Source organism: Haliotis cracherodii, unplaced genomic scaffold (assembly GCF_022045235.1).
Source record: "Haliotis cracherodii isolate W230 unplaced genomic scaffold, xgHalCrac1.p SCAF_2, whole genome shotgun sequence".
NCBI classification, from domain to species: Eukaryota; Metazoa; Mollusca; class Gastropoda; order Lepetellida; family Haliotidae; genus Haliotis; species Haliotis cracherodii.
The window spans coordinates 13,463,220-13,476,510 of NW_027266275.1; the positions used below are offsets into that span (position 1 = coordinate 13,463,220).

The following is a 13,291-nucleotide window of genomic DNA, read 5'->3' on the forward strand; positions in this document are numbered from 1 at the left end:
TCGTGCTTGGGACTTGTTACAACTCACTGTCTCAGTCTGTAATTTTGTACCAGTGCACGTATTGCATTGCAGGTATCAAAGTGTACGAAGTGTGATGACAAATGCAGTGTGTTTACTGAGTGAGTGAGTGAGTTGGGTTTAACGCCGTTTTTAACAATATTCCAGTTATATTACGGCGTGTCAGCTTAATGTGGGAGGAAAGCCCAAAGTGATGCAGGTCTTAGACGTTTACCAATTCGGTGTAACCCATGAGCACGGGTATGGTGCTGACAAACCTAGAAACATAATCAGGGCGAACCGGGATTCGAACCCACAATCATAGGTTTCTGGCATGCCCAATGGACACAACTCTGCACAGCGAATCGCGGCGCCTTAGACGACTGGGCCACCCGTGACACCGTGCCATATGGTTATCTTGGCATAATTCGGAGGAATGTAAATACGTTCTATCCGAGAGAAGTACTAGGAAAAGATATTGCGTCAGGTTTACTTAGTAATATTTTTTACTATTCTATTTATGTTCTGAAAAGTGTATTGTGCACAAATATTTACTTCCTACATTGTACTGTCCTTTACTATCTATCACGTGAATATATTACATGGAAGTGGAGTCCGATTACACGAAGTCTATTTTAGGTATAACAATTAACTTGAACATAGTTCTACGAATCAGTAAAACGAAAATGCAAACGAATACCAGGAAATATGATTAACTTTTCCCTAACCGATTGTTTCAATGAGGAAATAGACTGTTCCGATTCTGGTCGCCATAGAATGCCCCTTACAGTTTCATAAACATTTTATTTGTATGGAAAAGATATGCCTTCGTTAAATCTTGTAATGTAACAACGTGGCAGTCAGGGTTGCGGCCTAGGACGCCTAAAACATCGATATCAAACTACCGTATTTCATCTATTAGACGCGAGGCCGTCTATAAATTTTCCCGAGAGCCCTTGACTCGGCGTGTATTAGAGACCTGGCGTGCATTAAGAACCTGGCGTGTAATAGAGGAAATATAGATAGTTTTACAGTTCATATGGGGTTGATCGATCGGAAGACATTTTTTTATCAATCGATATGTCAGCTATCGATGTATTAATACGCACGTTTTTTTTGCGTGAAAAGGCTTAATATATTTGAAAGGGGTTTATGTAGCAAAAGGAAACCTCTTTTAAACCAATCAGAATCAATGTCATGTAGAATGAATAACAATCTTAGTTTTGTTTGTTAGTTGTTTATATTCCAGTTCCCACACATGATATCTGTGATTACATCCATTGATGAAATAATTAATTAATTAATAAAAATGACATACTGATAGTATCAAAGTGGCATAATTCTCAGTTGCAGCCTGATGCGACGACATGACCACAGGCCCCTTAAACCGTGCGACCTCCAATACCTCCAATATGTCGAGCGCGTGGCCCTACAAGGATGACCTCGTCAACCAACACCTGCCCGACCTCCAGTCTGTCGAACACGCTGGCCCTCATAGATGACTTCTTCAGGGACACCCTCCATGCCACCACCTCCACCTCCAATACCTCAATATAACGCGAGCGCGTGCCCCCTCAAGGATGACCTCTTCAACCGACACCTCCGCGACCTCCAGTATGTCAACCACGTAGACCAAAAATGACCTCGTAAACCAACACCTCCCCGACCTCCAATATGTCGACCACTTGGCTCCATAAAGATGACCTCGTTAACCTACACCTCCCTCTCAGACCTCCAGTATGTCTGTCGACCACGTGGATCCTCATTGATGACTTCATGGTCTGACACCACCCAGATCTCCACATCCAACCCAAATACCTCCAGAATGTCGACCGCGTGGCCCCTCAAAGATGACCTCGTTCAACGACATCTCTCCGACCTCCAGTATGTGGACAGCATAGCCCCTCAAAGATGACCTCGTGAACCGACACATCCGATACACCCAGTATGTCGACCACGTGCATGTACATATATTTGTCGGACAATGTGTGAGTTTCATTGCAATGGGTTATTGTCCAATGCCAATCTATCCGTCTGTCGATGTATATATGTAAGTTGGAGGGACCTACATAAATACGAGTTATCCGAGGTGCGACACAACCGAAGATGGGGAATATAAAATGAATACGGTGTTTGATTGTATATGTATCTTTCCAACCTCTCTATCTTATCAATCCGCATATATATATAATTATACATATATATGCTATTATCAAACGAGAATAATTAATTTTGTCCGCCTACGGTCCAGTGATAAAGTTTAACGCCAAATGTACAAATGAACAATCATGTTCCTGGAACTAAATAAATTGTTGCGATTACATAGTTATACCACGTGACATTTTATATCCTCATTGATATAGTTCCAATCATTCAATTCATGCAACGCCTGCATTCATTGTGTAAATTCTTCCCTTGACTGAGCAGTACGGTCGGTGTACGGTAGGTAACTAGAAAATTGGCTTCGAAAGTTTCACGCTACGTGTGTCACTCCTGATTATGCAGTGATATGCCGATTAATTTTAAAAGGCAATAGAAAGTTAATGGACATATTTCATCCTGTTTTATGGTATTTTTATGCGCCCGTTTATAGGTTGATAAGGAAACAAACGTCATACTTCAAGTACTGCGTAAGTAATCTGGTATCAATTTACAACAGCGTTCGAGCAACCTGTTTATAATTCACCTGTGCTCTCATGACCCAAAGGACTGTAAACGTGAGTGTGCCTTATTTTACCCATCACTAGAGATGTTGTTACCAGTAACTCTATATATGATTGCATGTACCATATTACCCTATGCTCTTGAATCGTTTGTTGATCCGAGGCGCCACATTTTGCTGAGCGGGCCACAAACCTATGGTCGCTGGTTTGAAGCCAAGATTTCGGTTTTAGGTTTTAGGCTTTAGGTTTCATAACACTAAAGTGTTTCCCCAAAGTGGTAAACGTCTGAGACCTGCATGAATCTGACACGCTTTGATAAATACTGCAGAAAGCTGTGTTTAACCAAACTCACGCACTCGTTAATCCAAACTTTTGTAACCAGCCACGGTCCGGATTAAAGGGGTCTCACTGTAGAGTGTTGGTTGTGGGCTTGTGAGGCAGGGTTGGGTGCCTATGTAAGGCAGGCAGCGTATCTTTGCACAGATAAGAGTCACAAGTCGCCACATCGTGGTGTTTTAGGCAAGCAGACCATCCATGACCACTAACTTAAGGTCGAAAGAACAACAGATCTATGATACAATAAAACAGGACTACATTTATCTTGTGGTGTGTTTTGTGTGTAGCTGATTTCTTAAAACATCTGAGGGCGTCATTTCTTATTATGTGAAATATTCATAACCCCTGATTGTTTTCACACATCATTATCTATTCCCCTTAGGCTATAGCATCAGGGGGCACGGGTGGCCCAGTCGTCGAAGGCGCCGCGATTCGCTGTGTAGAGTTGCGTCCATTGGGCACGCCAGAAACCTATGATTATGGGTTCGAATCCCGGTTCGCCCCGATTATGTTTCTAGGTTTGTCAGCACCATACCCGTGCTCGTGGGTTTCACCGAAGTGGTAAACGTCTGAGACCTGCATCATTTCGGGCTTTCCTCCCACTTTAAGCTGACACGCCGGGATATAACTGGAATAATGTTAAAAGCGGCATTAAACCGAACCCACTCACTCACTCACTCACTATGGCATCATGTCAAAGAGCATCGCACTTTGTTTTTTCTACAACCCGCTGCACAGAACCATTTGGTCTGGGGTTCGGTCCCCGGCGGCGTCGTACCAAAAGACGTTAAAAGTTGGTACTTGTTTGTTACCTTGTCTGGGGCTAAACAAGAACTGGTCGTCACGGAGTATACTGTATGTGATGCGGGTATTCGTGTTAAACTGCGGCATTGTATCTCAGTGAGCTGGCGCTATATATTCGGCATCAGTCCGGACTAGTTGAAGCATCCTCCCCCATCACACACACACACGTGCTTGCACGTCGCTATATAAGTGCAATAATCTTGGACGCCACGTTAAACCCCATTTAACCTCACCTCACACGACTCTCACAGGGTCTCTTAGCACCCTAGCTATATTAAAGTCTCAATGGTACTTTCTCTGTTTCAGTTTCAGCAGTTTTAGGATAGCCATTCGGAAGTGTAACATTCTGTGCGTGTAGACGAACTGACGCAAGTACTAACGTCAGAAACACCACGCAAGTTACGTTGTCTTAACATGCTGACTCATTAAAACGCAGGTTCCTATACCTTACAGATGTCCAACAGTACAAATCTAGGAATAATATTTCCAAATTGTCAAGCCTCAGGACCACGCCCCAGTAAAAAGAAAAACAATGGAGGAGAGGTAGAAACAGTGTCCCTCGAAATGTCCTACCCCTTTATGGTCAACCTCCGAATCAGCAAGGAGATAAATGAAACTTGCTCCATGATCGACCTGCTCAATACACAGCTCACAAAGACAAGGCTAAAGCAGAGTGAAAGAATTGAGCAAACTCTTCTTTGTCAATGTTTAGACGTTTGCAAAAGATATGAAACTAAAGATAGCAACAAGCACACTCTTAAAACTCAAACGTTCTCTTTGGCCTTGTTCACAAATGAATTTGTGAACAAAAATGTTGATCCGAATGAGCCTTTGTCTTATTTTGACTGGGATAAGGTTGCATCCTTAGAAATAGTTAGGTGTCAACCTGATGTAAGTATTCCTAAGAAACAGGAGAATTATGACGATTTAAACAAGCGCCAACAGCATCGACGACGGACACTTATCAAGCAACAATCCAAAAAGAGTCTATCTTTTCTCACCCAGTATCAACTGGTTCCCAAAGCCATCATCAGTACTTCGTCCTGTGGACAAGAGGTCCAAATCAGCTTTGAAAGTAAAGGTGATAAATCTCCGGGGTCTACGTGTGATAGCCTCCGCTCTCTCGTCGGTGTCATGGACAGGTTTTGTGTAAGCGAGGCTGCCTATCATGAAATTACACAGTTATATCCAAATCTACCACGCACTCATTCCGTGATAAATACCCGTCGAGAAATGACTGCCAGTCTCGCCATCAGTCGAGTGCCAGGAGAAGTTAATGGAGCGATGGTTAGCTTCAGACAGGAACTAGATAAAAGTTTGAAGGAAAAAATACTTGAAAACCCAAATCTGAAGGAAGTCATGGTTCAATTAAGCAGTGATGGAACCCATGTTAGTCGCATATCGAACTACGTAATATTTGCCTTTCGGTTGGTAGACGCAACGTACACGGATAATCACAGTGCTGATAACGTCATAACTCTGGCTATCTTAAACTGCAGAGAAGATTATTTCAAACTCAAAACTTCATTACAGCCTCTATGCGAAGAAATTAACTCCGTCATTGAAGCAGGGCGAGTTCATATTGATGACAAGGAGATAGCAGTTAATATTGTGTTCTGTGCTGACATGAAGATGATCCTCACTGTGATGGGGCTTGGGGGAGTCTCTTGCAATCATTCCTGTCCTTGGTGCTTAGTGCATAGGGATGACAGGCACAACATGACACACCCATTGGACTACTTCAACAGCGACAACATGATGAGGAACTGGCAACGAGTGACAGAACATGCTGCAAAACGCGAGTATGGGGTCCATCATACTCCTCTCCTGAAAATAGAGATGGAGGACTTTATTCTGGATGAGCTGCATCTCCTGCTCCGGATTACGGACGTCTTGGAGAAGAACCTGATAAATGATGCAATGACTCGAGATAAAGAGCGTGCAGCAGTGAAAGAGAACCCTAAACATATGGGTGAACTTGTAAAGGCTATCAAATCCTGTGGGGTGCCATTTTCTTATTGGGAGGAAAAGGAAACAAAGAAACTGAAATGGACAAGTTTGAATGGGCTGGAAAAAAGAAAACTTCTGTCTAAACTTCCACAAGCATTAAAAGGGAAGCTTCAATCAAACACTGAGGAGAAAGTCCTAAGCTTGTGGAAGCTGTTAGACGATATCTACAGCACCATTACCGCGTCTGAGCCTATGAGAGCAGAAGAAGTCTTCAAGTTATCACAAACTTGGGTAGAAACGTTCTTGTCACTTGGCCCTCACTTATCAGGATACACTGAAAAGAACGTAACTCCTTATGTTCATTGCATGGTGTACCACGTACCGTTTATGCTACGAAAATTTGGTACATTGAGAAAATTCAGCTGCCAAGCATTTGAGAAGCACAACGATGTTGTCAAGAAAATACATCAGCGGAAATCTAACAAGTGGGACCCCACCGTGGAGGCCCTACAGATCTGCAAACGCATGGAAGAAAGTTCCAAGTCCAAAAGAGACAAGAGACAATACACCAAGCGCAGACCTAAATACTGGAATGAGGAGATACGTGAAGTTCGAAGCGCGAAACGAGCAAAACTGGATGAAATAAACAGTCAAGCGGTTCAACCTGCTGATCCGTGAGCATGACTGTTCCCAATTTAAGAGACTATATTCAACAAATGGGCGTCAAAACTAAGGCCAAAAGTCGTGAAGGACTGCTGAAAGAGGCACAGAGGATTCGTAATCGTGACAACTTTGTTCCTTTCATTTCAAATGAACTGCTTGAATGAATAGGAATATTTTAGAGTCTGTAAAGAAACTGTGTTACTTTGTACTTATCATACAAAAAAGGACATGTCAAATCTCGTTTTGAGTTTCCACGACTAACCGTTTTGAAAAACTCAACTTAATCATTTCTTTGGAAGTATTGGTGATTCAGGTGTACCCTTGTTACGCCTTGTCATGCGTGGTTCAGTTACAAACCTGTTTAGTACAACGTCATGTGTAAGCCGGATGAATATCTCATTTTACAACTCGTCTACTTCACGTAATCTGAAACTGATTTCCCGGGAAATAGTTATCACGTTATACACGTCGTGGGGCTGGCCTTGGTTAATGTTATGATAACCATCTATCGTGACACTGTGTATGTGCCATCATGCTCGGTTACCCTCTATGACAGTGATGTGATGTCATATGTATGCACACACACAAAGGTTATCAGGTACGACATTATAACCTGAACAAAACAGTTTGCACATGAAGAATTTAATCTATTTTAAGCCTCTTTACATTTTTCTTCTCAAACATGGCATTATTTGGAAATGCGTTTATTTCCAAAACCTTTTCAACAGAAAGTCAACAGAAGTCAGTGCCAGCCGTCTGAATTACCGTATTCGACATAATAAGCGCCCAGGGCGCTCTCAAAATTAGAAATAGGGGGCTCTTATTAGAATATTATTTTGTTGAAAAAAAACAGAGTTGAAAGATACATTTCGTGGTTTTTACAGTTTGAAGTATTTATGTACGAAAGATATAATATATATAATCCAGAATTTATTAGCCCATAACTAAGGGTGCATATTACACACGTGTGCGTATCATACGCGAATAAATAAGTCTTGTGTACATTGATCAATGGGAAGGGATGCTAATTGGGATTGTTCGCCAGCCAAAATAGTAGCAAATGTCGCCGTTGGCGCTTATTAGAGCGGGGCGCTTATTACGTCGAATACGGTAAGTGCAATAATCTTGGACGCGACGTTAAACACAATTTCACCTCACCTCATCTCACTTGATAATTTACGTCAGTAATCGTTCAACCAAGCGACACCACTGTGCTGTGTTGGGACTTCCTGGTCGATATGGTAAAGTGTCAAGTACAAGTTTTTTATAATGATAAAATGATTTAGAGGAAGATAAACACACTATTGACCGTCAATCCTGGATCACATTCAGGACATGTGTGCTGACATGATCATTAATGTCACAAAATGAATGCCAATGCGTCAATAATGTGTATGACCTCGGACATAGTTCGTTAGACGTTTATGTCGTCATCGGGAATTGCCCTACATTCTTCTCTAAGTCATTGCCCATCTAATTTCTGTTCATTGGAGGATTGGGACGGCGTTATTGGTTCTGCTCAAATGATCTCAAAGATGTTCTCTGGGTGATCCGTGTTCTCGGGTCAAAACACGAGGTCAATAACGACCGGTTGTATTCTCTGTCGACCACATATACATGTACCACTCCAAACCATCACTATGCCAAAGAGGCAAGAGAAATTTGTTCCTTCTCCCTGTCGTCAGTAGATCCGTGTTCTCCCGTCGGCTCTCAAAAGCTGGAACCTGAAACTAACACACGTTGCCAGTTACGACATTACCAACTTTGAAGTAACAGTAATAGGTGCACTGTACGAAAAACATTCGTGGCATAATATATAACACCCCATTCTTGGCCATAACAGGTAACTCTAGGATAGGTTGGTGGGGCTATCTTACACGGCTGAGCGCATGACCCAATAGCGTTGTTTGTTGAACAGACGGAACTGTTTAGAGGCCACAGATATGTTGATTGAAATTGGCTTGCTGTGGCGTTAATCAACATTCACTAACTCAATAAATCTAAAACGTCAACGCCAGAGAATAACGAGTCTCGATTATCTGCCATTCAGATTCCATGGGGCGTGAAGGTCAAAATAGCTGGGAAAAATATATGAATGGATCACTGAACACCAGTGATGACACCAGGTGTTCGCGAAAAGGGTAATCATGTCTGGTAGCACCCGCCACAATTTGCATAAAAAAGTATGTGGTTGTTCATTGCCTGACGCCGCACATCAGTATTCCTTCCACGACAATCCTATTCCATTATATAAAAGAAGGAACACACGAGCAAACATGAAATAATAATTACCGTATTGGACGTAATAAGCGCTCAGGGCGCTCTCAAAATTAGAAATAGGGGGCTGTTATTAGAATATTATTTTGGTGACAAAAACAGAGTTGAAAGATAAATTTCGTGGTTGATGCTGACAGCCTGAAATGTTTATATACGACAGATATATTTCTCCAGAGTTTAATTGCCCATAATTGAGGGTGCATATTACACACGAGTGCGTATTATCCACGAATAAATAGGTCTTGTGTATATTGATCAATCGGTAGGGGTGTTAATTGGGATCGTTCACTAGCCAATATATTATAATTATCAAATATCGCCGTGGGCGCTTATTAGATCGGGGCGCTTATTACGTCGAATACGGTTAATGTCAGAGAGGTGGAACATTACTGGCAATGACGTGAAACAGCATTACACACTCACACCCCTATCCCATCATCCTAGCGTAATATGTCATCACTGTTAAAAGGGAGGCTAGGTTTCACATTCCAGACACCATTATCAATCTTAGAAATTGGAATATGTGTAATGAATCATTTATTTGTTTGTTTGTTTGTTTGTTGTTTAACGCCGCACCTAGCAATATTCCACCTATATGACGGCGGTCTGTAAATAATCGAATGTGGACCAGACAATCTAGTGATTGACATCATGAGCATCGATTCACGCAATTGGGATACGATGACATGCATCAACCAAGTCACTGAGCCTGACCACCCGATCCCGTTAGTCGCCTGTTATAAGCATATAGTCGCCTTTCATGACACGCATGGGTTGCTGAAGACCTATTCTACCCCGGCACTTCACGGTTTTATTGTGAAATTAGTGTAATCATTAACGTTTAGGGTGAGGTATCATATAATTATTGTGACATACAAAATGGACTGGCAATTTGAACGGGCACTGTGTCTCTTTAGTGGACATGTTCAAGCTGGCGTTAGAAGTCGGGGTAGGACCATACATTAAGTAAACCATGTCATATGCTATCACCGATCTCAAACGTGTCTTCACTGGTATCACATACTCAACGATCACTGTAGAGCCACGTGGGGTGTGAAGATGGTATGCACCACCCGCCTTCACACATGTCAACCATGCCCGCCATTCTGTCCTTGTATATGTTCGTGTTTTCTTTATGACTTGGATAGTGTCTACCCCCATTTTCAATACAGTGATCGTTGAGTGTGTGAAACCAGCTTGAACATGCCCACTAAAGGGACAAAGTGCCCGTTCAATATCTTGTATCATCTTCTGGGTCATGGTAGACACTTCCAAGAACTGTCAATATTCTGCATACACTCACGTCAATATCGGAGTGGGCTCATTTGGCAAACATGCTTTGCAGGGGAGCTTTTCTGTAATACACTTCCTTGTTGCTAGCTGATTTATTAACCTGTCACGCCGCTACAAATACCGGTGTCTAATCAGTATATCCAAGTAAACATTGCCCTGCAAGTTATCTAGCATTGTCTAACAATAACACAGCGTCAAATCATGTTCGTCGACAGCACAGTAATGTATTCAATACCGTGTGGTAATCGCTCATCACAGTTCAATAGTAAATGCCACTGTAGACAGATAGATTGTTTGAAATTGAAGTGAGTCGCCCGTGAAGGGTCGCGAGAGACTTAAAATATTTCACATTACATACAACATTAATAGGTAAATATAAACAAAATTTAATATAATAAATATGATACCGATCACCAGCCATATAAAATATATTTTCTTCGTTGGAGAATAAAATGCAGTTTTGACTGTAAAACATACATAACAATTAAAAAGTAAAATAAGCTTATCAGTGTCACTTAACTCTAGGAAGTTGGGATAGCTAAAACTGACCTTTTCGAATTAACTTTCACACAAATCATCGTACAATGAAAATCCAGCAATACATGCCGTTCATCTTAAATACTTTTATTACACTGAAAACACACTTTCATTCACATTCATAATTCATATATCTGCCTGTTTGGAAACTATAGAGGAGCAGTGCCTGATCTAAATTTGGAAAAGGAAGAGCGTTAAGAACGAGGCATATGTATACTTACATAAGTTTCACAACCATACACATTTCTAAACATTATATACGTACGTAATATATTTCCACCCGTTCTTCCGCCAGGCTTGAATAACAGTTCATTCCAATCAGACACATACTTTCCCAAGGAAATATCCTGCACACGTGCATCTACACTTTTCACGCTTACATTCTCTGAAATACTCAAACCCAATTTGTTCAGCTTTGCCCTCATACGAAAATTCCCATTTTGCTCTCGTCCATACGCATACCGTTCAGATCACATAAACACACTATTTTCATCTAAAGAACGTTTTAGTAAAACGCCAATACTGTCTAACAAGACACATCCACTGTCTAACTACATCCCATATCTCCATTAATGGCAACATTTGGAACATATTTACCCAACCCAAAGACAAATCCCAAAGCACGATGGTGAACGGCATTTACAGAAGAAATGTAACGATGAACCCAGATAGATGCCCAACAACTCAGGACTGACCAAACCATCTTATCATTCAATTTGGAATAAGTAGAGGAGTGCATACCTCTAATTGCCTCATATTTACAGAAAGGAAGATCTAATGCTCTGTTATCTGGTTTAGCTGCTGCTTTTGCCCAAACAACTGATTTCCTGATTTCTGATTTCCTAACTGATTTTTGTATATATATAATCCCCTACTGGGCGCCGTGCGAATGTTCCAAATAAGCCATACGGGTGTCTTGGATAATCCGGAACAAGAGGGGGTCGTCTCAAAAGTATAGAGTAAATAATTCAGAGTTAACCAAATTTAGATGCGTTGTCACATAGCCTACAAGAGCGTATTCATTGACGTACACCACAGTTTATTTTCTTTATTTGTTTTTGCAATATCCATATACAAATACACACTCAAATTTTCAAGGTGTATCTAGTTAGCTAGCTCGTCAAAGAAGTGTCAATAAACATGTCCTTTACAGTGTTTAGAGTGTTCAGGTAGCTTGATGTGCGTTCTTACTGTCAGCTGGCTTATATAAATAAAAGCAACAAAACCCTTTCCATATTCATAAGCATATTCCATATTCAACGATGTACGATTCAGACCTCATCAGCATGTGTTTATAAATCATTATCAAATGGTGATGAAATCAGGCGTTCGTTAAAAAACGAATCAGCTTATCCTGCCCAGCCGATGGCACCCGTCGCAAACACATGGAAAATACAAAGTCAATTGTTCACCTGAAAAACTGCACTTCACTGATGCGTCAAATCTGGAAATGTCCTTTACATGTCTTTTTTATACATTTTTAAAACAAAGGTTTTGCTGAGGCATTGCATGTTTTAGACTTGATCAAACAACTTTTGAGTAACAAACAGTGTTAAAAATATTTATGTAACTTTACACATTGCTTGTAACTGAGAATCATTTGGTTTTGAATGGAATAGTAAACTTTTGAGAGAAATGTTAAGGAAATCTAATTACAATAATAACATATCCAAAAATATTAAATGAAACGTACAATTCTTCGTTTTGTGTTCACAGTTATCTTATTTACAAAGAAATATATTCGTTACAACAGTGATAATTGCCGTTTCAGTAGGGAAAAGTATACTGCAGATTTGGTGACTCGATCCTAGATCGGATATCTTTATCAGAATTGTTTGCCCAACTTCAAGTGTCAGTTGTGGCTTCGTAGTTACCTCCCTTGGGTGTATCAGGGAGCAAGGTCCTTCCTAGCGCGTGACACCTTCGTTTCATATCGGGGTTTTTTATGATGTGATGGTGCGGTGGTGTAGATCTACACATGATTGGTAATTGCGGTGTACATTACATGCATGTATATTAATAAGAACATTAACTTGAACGTTTACTTGAAATACTATTTAATATTTTGATAATGATATGACATGCACCAAGACGTTCTCGGACAAATCGCAAATTATGTGTTTCTTTTTACTTTCTGATGGGGAAAGGAAAAATACAAATCATCCTCGACAATTTTTTATTAGTTTAATGCTGTTTGTAGCAGCAGTTTATACATAAATCAAAATCGATTCAAGTCAAAAGCGTTTACCGCGTTAGCAACAAAGATTGAAGCAATTTCGTTTTATTCCAAGACTATTTTCTGCTGAACAGGCAACGTAATCTCTACATGCTTGAATTTGAATTGGCGTGTTTCTTTATGAGTTGATTCAGTGACTAAATTCCAGGTTCTAATCGTCTACATGACGTGCGATAAGAACAATAACAACTCACATTGTCAGCAGACAACCTGTCAGCGAGTATTTAATGATATTCCAATTATATGAAACACTTGAACATCTGGACCAGGCCAATCGGTGATATATGATTATGAGCGCCCGCGATAAAAGCAAACGGCCGAGTCACCGCACTACACAACCCCATCCATTTAGTTGCCACATAAAACAAGTATGGCTTGCTGAGGACGTCTTCCGGAGACCCCGCTGGTGACATTGCTGTAGAAATACACGTAAATCAGTCTTCAGGAACCCATGCTTTTCGTAAGAGGCGACTGACGGGAGCGGGTGGCAAGGCCCGCTGACTTGGTTGATGACATTGAACCACCACTAGTACAC

The 13,291-nt window shown here is 41.0% G+C and overlaps 1 protein-coding gene across 1 annotated transcript; it reads left to right on the forward strand.

Moving 5' to 3' along the window:
- Positions 1-4,253: 4,253 nt before the first annotated feature.
- On the forward strand, positions 4,254-6,463 carry LOC139469467 (uncharacterized). Its single transcript, XM_071251649.1, has one exon. It carries the CDS (start codon positions 4,254-4,256, stop codon positions 6,426-6,428), a length of 2,175 nt encoding a protein of 724 aa, XP_071107750.1. The 3' UTR covers positions 6,429-6,463.
- Positions 6,464-13,291: the final 6,828 nt, after the last annotated feature.

Bases quoted from the DNA above. Each gene is read 5' to 3' on its own strand.
- LOC139469467 (XM_071251649.1), top strand. From the start codon at position 4,254: ATGTCCAACAGTACAAATCTAGGAATAATATTTCCAAATTGTCAAGCC.